This window comes from Phyllostomus hastatus, unplaced genomic scaffold, assembly GCF_019186645.2.
Source record: "Phyllostomus hastatus isolate PE091 unplaced genomic scaffold, TTU_PhHast_1.1 phas_contig_40, whole genome shotgun sequence".
In the NCBI taxonomy this organism is placed as follows: Eukaryota; Metazoa; Chordata; class Mammalia; order Chiroptera; family Phyllostomidae; genus Phyllostomus; species Phyllostomus hastatus.
In genome coordinates, this window is record NW_025333872.1 from 37,489,746 (window position 1) to 37,504,382 (window position 14,637).

General features: G+C 38.1%; 1 protein-coding gene across 13 annotated transcripts in view; it reads right to left on the bottom strand.

The window, feature by feature from the left end:
* Positions 1-14,637, bottom strand: part of SNAP91 (synaptosome associated protein 91) — a 137,159-nt gene that overhangs the window by 26,779 nt on the left and 95,743 nt on the right. For 8 of the 13 annotated variants that reach the window (XM_045842901.1, XM_045842900.1, XM_045842903.1 and 5 more), the window contains 6 exons: positions 12,056-12,163; positions 11,141-11,419; positions 10,827-10,904; positions 10,595-10,666; positions 10,102-10,185; positions 8,806-8,889 (listed from right to left, as the gene is read on the bottom strand). In XM_045842901.1, the coding sequence (XP_045698857.1) occupies positions 8,806-8,889; positions 10,102-10,185; positions 10,595-10,666; positions 10,827-10,904; positions 11,141-11,419; positions 12,056-12,163 (705 nt within the window). The remainder of the gene's footprint in view (positions 1-8,805; positions 8,890-10,101; positions 10,186-10,594; positions 10,667-10,826; positions 10,905-11,140; positions 11,420-12,055; positions 12,164-14,637) is intronic. The other 5 variants (XM_045842912.1, XM_045842909.1, XM_045842908.1 and 2 more) reach the window with 4 other exon arrangements.

Below are 14,637 nucleotides of genomic sequence, written 5' to 3' on the forward strand. Positions count from 1 at the left end.
TTAAATATTTATCTTTTGAAGGCTGGAAGCAAGTCATTTCTCTCCATCAACAGAGAGAAGCAGAAACAGATCTCATCAGCACTACTTTTGTATAAAAAAAAGCAATTCCTTTCTAATCTAGTTACATCTTCTCTTCTTCAGAAACTGCTTACCAAAAAAAATATTAGGAATGTTTCAAAAATCATTAAGCTTGCATTCCATAAAACCAATAGATAAGTTTGAAAATGGGTTCCAGTGAATCTCTATCATTACTACTCTCTAAAGCAGGCAATAATGCTCCAGTCGTGTTGTTCCTGGAAATTGGTATTGATTTGGGTTTTAGCTTGTCTTGTATATACATTAAAAAATTGTGATTTGGAAAATTGTTACCTATTAGAAGATGGTCTTGAATGTTCACGTTGGCTACTTTTAGTGATTTTACTATTTGAGTGGCATAAGCATCATGTGACTTTCCTAAATGAAGAAAAGACATTCTTTGTATCTTTAAGAACTAATATCAAGCCAGAAGAGAATGGCAAGAAATACTCCAGGTAATGAGAACCGGAGGTCTGCAACCAAGGCTGCGATATCCAGCAAGGCTCTCGATCAAGATAGAAGGCCAAATAAGAAGCTTCCCAGACAAAAGAAGTCTAAAAGAATACACCTCGACCAAACCAGCTCTGCAAGAGATTCTAAAAAGACTGCTTTAAGGAGGAGAGAAGAGAGAGAGAGAGAGAGAGAGAAACACACGTACATAAAAGACAATGAATAAGTACCTATCAATAATAACCTTAAATGTAAATGGATTAAATGCTCCAATCAAAAGACATAGAATAGCTGATTGGATAAGAAAAAATGACCCACATATCTGCTGTCTACAAGAGACCACCTCAGGATAAAAGACCTACACAGGCTGAAAGTGAAAGGCTGGAAACAAATCTTCCAAGCAAATGGACAGGAAAAAAAAGCTGGGGTAGCAATACTCATATCAGACAAAATAGACTTCCAAAAAAGGTCCACAAAGAGAGACCCAGAAGGTCACTTCATGATACTCAAGGGAAGAATCCATCAAGAAGACATAAATATTGTAAATATATATGCACCCAACATAGGAGCACTGAAATACATAAAGAAAATTTTAGAGGACTTCAAGAAAGATATGGACAGCAACACAATTATATTGAGAGATTTTAACACCCCACTATCAAAAATGGACAGATCTTCTAAACAAAATATCAACAAAGATATTGTGGCATTGAACAATACCCTTGAGGAAATGGACTTTACTGATATATACAGAGCCCTCCATCCAAAAGAAGCTAAATATACATTCTTTTCAAATGTACACGGAACATTCTCAAAGATAGACCACATGATAGGACACAAAACAAGCCTCAAGAATTTCAAGAAAATTGAAATCATACCAAGCATTTTCTCAGACCACAAGGGACTGAAGCTAGAAACCAAACCGAAGGGAAAAAAACAAAAACACTCAAAATCATGGAGATTAAATAGCATGCTATTAAACAATGAATGGGTCAAGAATGATATTAGGGAAGAAATCAAAAGGTTTCTGGAAACAAATGAAAACAAACTCACAACAACCCAAAACTTATGGGACACAGCCAAGGCAGTCCTGAGAGGGAAGTTCATAGCGATACAGGCCCACCTAAAAAGGTTAGAAACATTCCAAACAAACAACCTAACCCTACGTCTACAAGAACTCGAGGAACAACAACAAAGGCAGCCCACAGCAAGCGGAAGGAAGGAAATAACCAAGACCAGAGCAGAATTAAATGACATAGAGACTAAAAGCACAATTCTAAGGATCAATGAATCCAAGAGCTGGTTCTTTGAAAAGATAAACAAAATTGACAAGCCTTTAAGCAGACTCATCAAGAAAAAAAAGAGAAGACCCAAATAAACACAATCAGAAATGAAAGAGGAGAGATTACAACAGATACCACAGAAATACAAAGGATTGTAAGAAATTACTACAAAGAGCTGTATGCCAAGAAATTTGAAAGCCTAGATGAAATGGACAACTTTCTAGAAAAAATATAATCTTCCAAAACTCAATGAAAAAGAAGCAGAAAGTCTGAACAGACCAATAACAACAAAAGAAATTGAAGCAGTAATCAAAAAACTCCCAACACACAAAAGCCTGGGACCAGATGGTTTCACAGGAGATTCTACAAAGCATTTAAGGAAGAGCTAACCCCTATCCTTCACAGACTATTCCAAAAAATCCAAAAAGATGGGATTCTCCCAAACTCTTTTTATGAGGCCAACATCATCCTAATTCCAAAACCAAATAAAGACACAACAAAGAAAGAAAACTTCAGGCCAATATCACTGATTAACATTGACGCTAAAATCCTCAACAAAATACTGGGAAACCGCATCCAACAATACATTAAAAAGATTATACACCATGACCAAGTGGGATTCATTCCAGGGATGCAAGGAGGGTTCAATATTCGCAAGTCAGTAAATGTAATACATCACATAAACAAAAGCAAAGACAAAAACCACATGATCATATCAATTGATGCAGAAAAAGCATTTGATAAGGTACAGCACCCATTCATGATAAAAACACTTGGCAAAGTGGAAATAGAGGGAGCATTCCTCAACACAATAAAGGCCATATATGAGATACCTTCAGCCAACATCATTCTCAATGGGCAAAAATTAAAACCTTTTCCATTAAGATCAGGAACAAGACAAGGCTGTCCACTTTCACCACTTCTATTCAATATAGTACTGGAAGTTTTAGCCACACCAATCAGACAAGAAAAAGAAATAAAAGGCATTCAAATCGGAAAGGAGGAAACAAAACTGTCACTGTTTGCAGATGACATGATAGTATACATAGAAAATCCTATAGACTCTACCAAAAAACTGCTTGACCTAATAAAGGAATTTGGCAAAACAGCAGGATACAAAGTCAATATCCAGAAATCAAAGGCATTTCTGTACACCAACAATGAAACAGCAGAAGCAGAGATCAAGGAAAAAATCCCATTTGAAATAGCAAAAAGAAAAATAAAATATCTAGGCATAAACCTAACCAAAGAGGTAAAAGACCTGTATTCAGAAAACTACACAACACTGAAGAAAGAAATCAAGGAAGACACAAACAAATGGAAACATATACTGTGTTCATGGATTGGAAGAATTAATATCATCAAAATGTCCATACTACCCAAAGCAATTTACACATTCAATGCAATTCCTATTAAAATACCAATGGCATATTTCACAGACATAGAACAAACACTTCAAAAATTTATATGGAATTATAAACGACCCCGAATAGCTGCTGCAATTTTTGAGAAAGAAGAGTAAAGTAGGAGGGATCACAATACCCGACACTAAACTATACTATAAGGCTACTGTAATCAAAACAGCCTGGTACTGGCATAAAAACAGGCACATAGACCAATGGAACAGAACAGAGAGCCCAGAAATAAGCCCAAGTCTCTATGGTCAATTAATATTTGACAAAGGAGGCAGCAACATAAAATAGAATAAAAATAGCCTCTTCAACAAATGGTGTTGGGAGAACTGGACAGCCACGTGCAAAAAAATGAAACTTGAGCACCAACTTACACCACATACAAAAATAAATTCAAGGTGGATAAAAGACTTAAATATAAAACATGACACCATTAAAGTCCTAGAGGAGAACGTAGGGTAGGAAAATCTCGGATATTTCACGAAGAAACTTTTTTACTGACGTGTCCCCCTAGAGCAAGGGACATAAAGGAAAGAATAAACAAATGGGACCTCATAAAAATTAAAAGCTTCTGCACAGCTAAAGAAAACAGTATCAAAATTAAAAGAGAACCAACTGTATGGGAAAACATATTTGCCAATGATACCTCAGACAAGGGTTTAATCTCCAAAATATATAAAGAACTTACAAGACTGCACTCTAAGAAGACAAGGAATCCAATTAAAAAGTGGGCAAAGGACTTGAACAGACACTTCTCCAAGGAGGACATACAGAAAATCCAAAGACACATGAAACGATGTTCAATATCGCTAGCTATCAGAGAGATGCAAATTAAAACCACAATGAGATACCACTTCACACCAGACAGAATGGCCATCATAAACAAAGCAACAAACAACAAGTGTTGGAGAGGTTGTGGAGAAAAGGGGACCCTAGTGCACTGCTGGTGGGACTGCAGACTGGTACAACCACTATGGAAAGCAGTATGGAACTTCCTCAGAAAACTAAAAATGGATCTGCCTTTTGACCCTGCAATTCCACTGCTGGGACTCTATCCTGAGAATACTAAAACATCAATTCAAAAGAACCTATGCATCCCAATGTTCAAAGCAGCACAATTTACAATAGCTAGATGCTGGAAGCAACCAAGATGCCCATCAGTAAATGAATGGATCCAAAAACTATGGTACATTTACACAATGGAATTCTATGCAGCAGAAAGAAAGAAGGAGCTCCTACCCTTTGCAACAACGTGGATGGAGCTGGAAAACATTATGCTAAGTAAAACAAGCCAGGCAGTGAAAGACAAATACCATATGATCTCACTTTTAACAGGAACCTAAATAACAAAACAAAGAAACAAGCAAAATATAACCAAAGACACTGAAATAGAGGACAGGCTGATGGTGACCGGAGGGGAGAGAAGAGGGAATTTAAAGGGACAGTGGGAAGGGGTCAGAGGAACAAACTTAAAGGACACATGGTCATAGACTAAGGGGAGGGTGGTAATGGGAGGGAAGTGGGGAGGGTGGGAGGGGGAACTGGATTGGGAGTAAAAAGGAGAAAACTGTATTTGAACAATGATTAAAAAATAATAATAATAATAAAAAAGAACTAATATCAGTATGAAGCAGAGATGGGAACAGTAATTATTTTTGTGGATGTGACCATTTTGGTTTCAGGGAGATTAGTGGCTGTGTTAGCTGACTTTTGTGAAATATCCTACACCTCAAAGTTGGAATATCGTTCTGGTTAATTTAGACAATTGTTCTGTGGTATGGTTCTTGTTACAGGTGAATGTGGGGATAACTGTTTAACTCTCAGTTTCTTAAAACTTGGCCAAAAAAGATAATATATTCTAGAATCGCATCATCTTAGTGTTGGGGAGGGCCTTAGGGATCATCTGATTTAATCCTGTCTTTCCATGGCTGGAAGAAAGGATGTAAGAGAAGTTTGTAACACACCTACCGGAGATTTAGTAGTAGAAAGAGGAAAACATGAATTTACACAGGGCTCACCTGCTTAGCGCCACTGAATTTCATAAGATAAGTAGATTTCATCCATAAGTGAATCAATAACACTATTTAATGGGAAAAAATCAGTGCCTGATCTGAGGCAGTGAAAGGTAAAACCAAACTAGCATGAGGCTCACCAAGTGCCAGGCACTTGCTCTAAGCATTTTACTAATGGCAAATGTTTATGAATTGCAAATATTTGACCATGTTGGTCCTATAAAAACATAATTTCGGATCATTCAACCTAAAACATACATTAGCTCATTTAATTCTAATGCCAACTGCATGACGTTCCACAGATGAGGGAACTGAGGCGAGAGAGGTTAAGTAAGTTGCCCAAGGTCAAATGATGGCAAATGCAGAGCCAGGATTCTATACAGGAATCTTCCAGACCCTGGTTCTTAACTACAATACTACATATCCTCTTTCTCACAGCCAGGAGTAATGCCTGTCCTATAGGTTTAAAAATTTGACAAAAAGGTGGAAAGATGACTTTTCTCTGTGGTACTCAGTTGTCATGAAGTTGGTGCCCTTACAAATCTAGACTACTTAAAGAGCTATAAAAGGATATGAAATAATCAACTGATTATCTTAAAGAAAAATTCTATTGTTATACTCTAATGAAGAGCCAAACAAGAGATTTATAGATATTAATATGGAGTTTGGGGAACTTCTCCTATTAAGTAAAAAGTGTTAGAGCCCAGGAATAGAGGTAAATAATAAGAAAACTTAAACCACTAATCTTTCTTTCTATATGGTTCTAAATTATATTAAGAAAGGTATTCTATGGAACTGAAAGGAAGATAGTAGCTAGCAGGCTTCTGGAGTCCTGCAGGCACACTTGAACTGTCCAGCACTGTAACTGAACTGCCAGCTGTCTTCAGGTGCTCAACCTCCTACAGACGCCACTACCTTTTATCACAGGTGATTAGTCATACAAATGTGTCTTTCTAAAAGAACAGCCTATGTACTTGGAGAAGTTTTATTAATACAGACATATCAAAACTGACAGTATTATAAATCATATTACTTGGGTCAAGAGAGTCAAAATTTAAAATTATTGATATATAAACACACTCCCTCCCATATTCTCCCCACACTCACACTTGGTCCATTATGTTAAAGATGATGTCATTCCAGTCATTCTCAGTGGTAAAGTCGGTTATTAACACATTCCATTCATGAGGATCGATCTGAGATTTCTAGGAATAATAGCCTTTGAACCTTTTATCTGACATTTTCAGGCTGTTTCCCAGCCCCACAAAAGATGAAAGTATTGATCCTCCGCAGACCTTCCCATTTAGTGAAGGTTGTTATTAATTTAATACTAAGCATTTTTATATTTTAAATCAGTTCAAGGACTCCTATGGCTCTTTTTTGGTGTCATGTGGCTAACAAAGAATGCAAAATTACAAAGTGCCTCATAGACTGGCCCATATTCTTTCCTGCTTTTGGCTTTAAAGACAGGATGTGTGTGACACACTCTTTTATTAGCACAGAATCATGGAGCAGTCACCTCAGATTTGTGTCTGTAATGGACGAGTATGATTCTCCTGCTTGACATCAACCTCAGAAGTCAGGCATATCCTTCAACACACCTAATACCCCCTAACAATCCCATTTTTACATCCACCTCCCAGGAATCTGTCCATATATTTCAAACATCTATTTTTTCAGCTGACATACATTGAGATGAGTTTGACAGCTTTACTCTTCACTGTGTGAAATAATATTTCCCTTTGCTTATTACAAACTTAACTCTCAAGTTTCCAGCCAGACTTCATCTGTGATATGGATAATATTTATATCCTATCAGTAATTTCAATGACTTGGAGAGAATATTTATATCCTATCAGTAATTTCAATGACTTGGAGAGAATACCCAGAGAGAATTCTGCAAAAAGCCAGAATATTTGATTTAATATACCATTTCAATCTTAATTATAACTTCAAAGCAAAAATTTATAATCAATAATGTCATTTTAAAATTGACAAGGTCATTTACCCCAAATAGCCATTTAAAATTTTGCTATTTCTGCAGCCAGTTAAAATCTTATTGCTATAATTAAAAATCTGAATTAACTATACTGGTTGAGCAAAAGCTTGAAAGTCTCTGACTAATTTGAAGCTGCTGTAAAGAATACCTAGACCAGGAGAAAAGACAAATAAGCTAGGGGTTTTTTTTGGCCAACAAAACAGTTGTGGTTTATGTTAAATGCACTGTCTCTTACCATATATGCAACTTCCAAAGTCCAGAGTGGAACCCTGAGTCTTCATCATTCAGAAAAATGCCAGCTGGCTGTCGCTGGTATGAAGTAGATTTGGCAAACAGGAGGGGCACGTTTGCAGGAAAGATGGGAAAGACACAAAGAATGCCCCTGCCCCTGGGAAAGGCTATTATACAACCAGTTTGAATTACTGATGGAAGGAAAGGTCAAGAGCGGGCTTGTGATAACCCATGTGAAGAAATATTTGACGTCATGTCAAATGTCCTACAATGCTGAAGATTGATGAGGCCATTCCTCATTACTAACCCAAGAATAAATGTTCCTTAGCCTGGTACACTGGTGTAAAGATTGTTCATTACACTACAAAAGACAGCCAATCACTCACCCTATCGCAGGTTACATGGCTAGCAGAGAATTTAAGCTGAGAGATTGTGGACATGGTGGCTTTCCTGTGCTGATGGGACCCACGTTCTCACCACCTCCTTGCCAATCTCATCACCAAAAGTGCATCCCCTTTGATGACCAGGGCTCAAGGAGGCAGGGAGCAGCAGCAGTTGTAACCCAGTATCTGAGGCCTCTGTGATGCTGCAGCTATTTCCTGTCATGCACCCTTCTAAGTAAAGTCAGAGTGAGGGAAACTGGCAGTGTCCCGTGAGTCTGATAACCTGAACCTGAAACTCACTACTGCATTCTGGCAATTGGAAAGTGCTGTGCCTGTAAAAGTCATAATTTCTAGGTCTGGCTATCATTAAGCACACGTTGCCTTGCCCCCAAGGGAGGCTGATAGTTGGCTTTTACTGTCTTTGAGTCCTTGATACATTTCCTGTTATTTTATCTATCCCATGCTGGCCATAAGCAATAACCCTACACATCTTGTGTGGATCTATTCCACAGCATGGTCCTGTTGAACAGGGATTACTCTGAGGGTTTTCAGATAGAAAAATGATCAGCTTGTTAAAAAGGTGGCAGCAGCTTCAACCCAGTGGTAGAAATTTATGAGAATTTCTCCTAATGGGACTCATATATTACAGAGTCAGTTGTCAAACATAAGCATATTATCTCTTTAGTCAACAAAAAGAAATTTGCTAACTAAAAGTAAGGCAGATTAGAAGCATCCATGGAGACACAGGGGTGGCTTGTATACAAATGTGATTTTTAAGACTAATTTCATAGAATCCTGGGAAATAATCAACCTTCTATTATGTAACGTCTTGTTTTTCAATTTCGTGTCTCAAAGGGGAAAGAAAACATGCACCTTAAAATTTAAATAATATCTGTTACTTAACTTCTACAAAAAATATCCAAACTTAACTTCCACAAAAGACCATTTTATTTTAATTACCAGCTAGTAGGTCTGCCGATGCTGACGAACTAGAAGCAGCCTGAGGTGCAGGTTGGGGTTCAGAAGCACTAGTTCCAAATGCATCTACCCATTATCCATTACGCAGCAAAAAAGTAAAAGAGTGTAAACAGTAAGTACAGTAAATAACGTAAGTATTTTGCAAATAAATGCTTAGATGTGGAGGTTGGTATGGTGAGCCAGTCACCTATGGATATGTGAAATGATGGAGTGAACTGAATTATGCTCTAATCTTTGTATTCTCTCAAAAAATGCGTTCTGTGATATTTCAGAATTAACACCTTTCTAAGAGTAAGAATTTTTTTTAAGAATAAAATGTTTGAACTAAATCCTGTCATCTATCAAAATAGGATCAAAATGTTAAGAATTTTTCCAAAGGTAACACAATTTTCCCATTTAGAACTTTATTAAACTTAAAAAAAAATTTAACAAACTTAATTCAAACAGCAGCAGCAGCCCTCTTGTACCCATATATGAAGATTTTGGGCTTATTTGCCCCAATTCCTAGCCTCTGAATGTCAGACTCTGACATCTCTGCACCCTTCAGGCCTACCCATCACGGCACACAGAACACTCCATGTGGGCTTAACTGGCTAAGGGTGGTATTTTAGCCAATAGCATGCGCATTTATGGACATTCATGAAGAAATCACTTCAAGCCTGCATTTTGCCTTGTAAATTTACTGCCAACAGAAGACTTTAAAGGTATCCTCCAAAGTAGTTCAGGAGTTGATTCAGCACATTTCCCTGACTTCGAATAACACATAAAGGAAGAGGAAAATGCATTTAAGTCAGTATAACATGTTCCAATTTTCTGGGAAGATTTTAAAACATTAAACTCAACATAAATAAACCCTACAGAATAATGTATGACATCTAGCACTTATACTTTCAGTTTCGACTGGCTTCTTTGTTTACAATTCTGAATTTAGTTAATTTTTATATTGCCTTTAAGAACACAGAAATGTTGATTTAACCAACAGATCGGGACCACCAAGGAAGAACAGTAGAAGGAAATTCCAAGTAGCTGATTCTACATTAGGATGAACAAAAAGTTAAAAACACAATGACATGGGGTTAGGCCATGCATGGAAAATTATGATGAACTGATGAGGATGAAGATGAGGATGGCAAAGAAATGGAGAAGATCTTAAAAATCTATGATCACATTTAGGAGATGGAAATGACTTCACATGGAAAAAAATAAGGAAGTAGATCTACAAATTGTTCTCAGGAAAAAAAATGATTCTGTAAGTGTTGAAGGAGGAGAGATACGCACCCCCAAAAAGGTCTATGACACCGGAAGAATCCACCTTTGCTGGAGAGGCAGTGGTTGCAGGAGATGGTGATGCAAACGTATCCACTGCAGTGAAGCAGACAATGGGAAAAACTGTATGTCACTCACAGGGAAATGAAACCATGAGCTTGGACAAAGGGTTTCTTGAGATTTCATATTTAACAGCAGGCAGTAAGACTGTAGACAGTCTTAACAGTTAAGAGAAAAGCAAATGGATTTTAAAATACACACTTTCCAGAAGAAAATAGAAGTTGACTTCTTGAGGCCAGAGGTTTTAGTGAGAGAAAAAGTTTTTTTGCCTTTTCAGCACTTTAGATTTGAAATAGTACTCATCAGTTGGTGATAGGCCAAAGAAGGAGATTTTTAAAAAGTGATTTTTGAGTTTAAAAGAACTCAAGAAAAACCCACATGTTTTCATATGGACCTCTCCACACATAATCCCCACAAGACACCTCTGAAGGCTCAAAGGACTCACCGGATAAGAGGTCAGCAGTGAGAGAACTTTCAGGCACAGGAGAGGCCCCTTGTGGTGGAGAGGAGAAAGCATCTTCCAAAAGTGAAACAAACCAAAACCAAGCAGAAGTAAGTAGAAAGCTGAAATCAAAGTCAAACATCTAACAAATGCATTATCATTGGTGAGTGCAAAGAGCTTAATCACAAAAACATCTAGGAAAACTAACATAAGAAAAGTGTGGCTTTGGTTTTACCTGTACCAAACAGGTCTATGCTAGGAGCAGCATCTGGCTTAGGCGCTGCGGCAACTTCAGGAGCAGACTCAAATAAATCTAAGACCAAGAACACACATGCCTTTACTCAGCTTGACAAACCATCCTGAAACAGTATTACCTTCCATTTCTGAATTACACTCTGGAGAATTCTGACATAAGCAGCAAATGGTTTCTAGAGAACCATTTGGTTACACATTATTCATGCAGTAGTAGCTGTGGATGCAGTATATCGCGAGGACCAGCATTCAATCCACGAGATGTAAAGAGGTCAACAACAAGAACAAAAAAATTACCACCAAAGATATCTAGAGCAGGAGGAGCGGTAGTGGTGGTGGTGGTGGTGGCGGCGGCAGAGGTGGTGGCAGTGGTGGCAGCGGTGGTGGTGGTGGCAGCAGTAGTAGCAGCAGTGGCAGCTGCAACGGCGGGAGCAGGAGAAGGAGCAGTGGCGGGAACCGGAGGGGCTGTGCTAGCTGTAGGGGTAACTACAGGAACACTGGTCTCAGGTGGCTTCATTGCAAAGAGGTCCAGCTCGGGCGCAGCCTCTGCACTACCTTCAGACGGGGCAAAGGGGTCTTTTGGAAAGGAAAGTGGAGACACATACAGCATCAGTAAGGAAACAGACAAGAGGGTGGCATCATAACTATGGGCAAGAGACACCGGACATGGATATTTATGCACTAGCTACACACTAGGCTGCTTGGACTGAATTATCCTATCAGCAGGGGTCAGTGATTAGGATGTTTTTCTAAAGAAAAAAAAAGAAAATTTAGCAGATACCACAAGCTAAGAAAACTGAAACACTTCAATGTACTGTAAGATTAGCCTATAATCTAGCATCAGAGATTGTTGTTCTTCAAATCCTTACTTGATCTGGTCAATCTGGTAGCTTTGAAAATTGATTAAAACATGCCTATGTAATTAAATGGTGTATTACAAAAGATTTACAATATAGCATTAGAGAATAAAAAACATTAAGAGTGCATACTTGCACTGACAAAAATTGTCAATCTTGAGAAATTGTCAATTTTGATAAGTATGCATTTCATTGTCTTAATGTTTTGAGTGCTGGCATTATTTATTCAGTTACGATGAATGACACTTTATACTCAGAAGAAATTAAAATTAGAAAAACATATGGCCCCATCTAACTACGGGAGTTTCACATTAGGACAGAAAAACAACAGACAGGCTCGTGACTTTAAACCCACCATTTCCTGAACATGCATCAAGTGCTGCGGCTACAGGGGTTGGGGTAGCTGGTGCGGCGGCCCCTTCGGATGCTGCAGGGGCCTCCCCAGGAGAAGCTGCAAAGGCATCTTGGGTGCAGTTTTTAAAACGGCAGAAATTAAAGGAATAAAAAGAGAAGAAAATATAGTAAAAGAACCAAGTTAAATTGCAAAGTAGGCTCCCTTATACAACACGAACTTCTTAAAACGCATTTCCACAGCCCATGCACTGTTGGTGGTCACAAAACAATGACTCTTTGTGCCCCTTCAGGTCAGTTGCATGCAAGTGGTACAGTGTTGACACAGCGGGGCCTATTAGGACCCAAACGGTAACAAGATTCTCATTGTATAAGGGCTCTGAGAAGCATGTTTTATGCATCATTGGAAATTAATGGATGTGAAAATTAAAATAAAAATAACTTTATTTATGTAACTTAACACATTAAACTCTGATGTCTAGGTGATACTTATTTACTACATTACTACGATGTCTTTGGCTAGTGGTTTCTAGCAAACATGGATGTCTTCTTTAATGCCAATAAAAGGAAACATACAATGGTAATGTAAACAAACAGTTCTAGTTTAAACATTTTTTATAGTCTAGTACATGAGAAATTATACTGTTAATACAAAAGGTTTACAAAGTGTTCATAAAGGGTAGCTCTTCATAATCCTTGAAAAGCATTTTCAGGTACAACCAAGAACTTGTTTTAAAGAAACAGAGATAGGAAAATTAAGGGATGACACCCTAATGTCTTTATTTTGACTTAAATTTATTGTCATTTTAAAATATTGTATAGGCTCCAGTTATTTGGAAAATGATCTATTTTCATCAGATAAAATATAGTTTCATGTTTTATGAATATGTGTTATTGTTATTTAGAGTAGAAAATCCATTAGCATACAGGCAGTCCCAGTTTATAAATGCCCAATTTATAAACTGTGGATGCATACAAGTGGTTCTCAATGTAATTAAACGGTGTATTACAAAAACACCATTTTTGACAACAAATGATGTTAATTGTGGTAAAAGAAAAAAAATTCCTGGAGTTCTTGAAAAGATTCTATAGTTCCAAAGAACAAAAGGAATGGAGTCCACCACCATAAGTATGACTTGCTTAGAAGACACTCCTGGAAGGTAGGTACCAACACCCACCCACAAGAACCTGCCACTTACATGCTAGACTTTTCATCTTAAAGTACTGCCTTCCATAGTATCTACCAGAGTTCCCCACAGCACTGTTCCTGTTGCTACTAAAAGGAGTTTGTCAATATGCTTGGGAATTGCCACACAGTATATCCCCTTTCTCAGAGATTTGTTTGGTATATCAGGTTGTAGGAAATCCTACAGTCAAGGCACTTGTTTCTCAGTTTAACCCAGCACGTTCTAAAACACACTTTCAAAACACACTGCTTTCAAAACATACTTTAGCAATGCCCTGAGGCCCAGAATTAAGTACAATAACGAATATCAAACTAGAGACTGGTTTGGCTTATAATGTCTTTTACAAAAACACAAATATTCCTAGAAGGGACAGTGGGACAATTAGTTATTCATATTTTATAGATTTGTTGGGTCTGATTGCTTCGTTCAGCTACACTGAAGGAATGTATGTTCTGAGTAGAAGTCAATGAGGGCCGAGGCCAAAAAATAATAATGGGTATGAAAAATGCATCAGGAGATAGGGCCAGCCTACCTCTTCCAATGCCATGTTAAAGATGCTGTAACAGAGAACTGACAGCAACATGAAAATTCTAACAGATGGGGCCAAAGAACACAAGAAAAGTACGTGGAGGTTGGGAGGGCTGAAACTATTTTGCCACAAGCCAGGTCTATTTTCTTTCCTTTTATTCCTGTAAAACCTGGAACTGAGGCTAATGATACCGGAGCAGTGGAAACCATAGTAACAGTCACTATTTAGTGAATGTTTCTGTGTCAGTCACTGTGTAAACATTTCATGTGCATCATTAAATTGAATTCCTACATATCTTGTTGTACCTTGAGCGGTAGAGCTGTAGGCCCTACTGCCTCCACTCTGTAGACAGAACGGAAGCATGGAGAGTCTGAATGACTAGACCAAGGCCACACAGCCAGCCAATACCTGTGTCAGGATTCGGCCATGAAATGTCTGACTGAGGTCTGTGTGTTTAAGCACTATGCAACACTGCTGCAAACTGCGCCATATCCTGCTATACAATTTCCTCCTGTAATGCGGAATAAACAGTAGTTATATCAGTGCAGGGGTCAAATAAATATTCGTGGCGCAGCCTGCCGGCTTCTTTAATTATCACTTAATGTGTAAATAGGCAAAACCCATATTTATAGCCCTATCCACAGGAGAGGTGTTTTTTTTTTTTGTTTTCCTGTCAGCAACACATCCTCTTTTAGTGCTTCTCCTGTTGGGTAAAACCACATATTATGAACTAAATTCATTTATTCCTACCAAAACTTCTCTTAAATACAGGAGCCCAGCTTCTCCTTCCCAGCTGTTGAGTCTTGCCAGCCTAGGAGATGGAGACATGACTGAGGAAGGCTGCCTGGCCCCTGTCTGAACGCCACCACT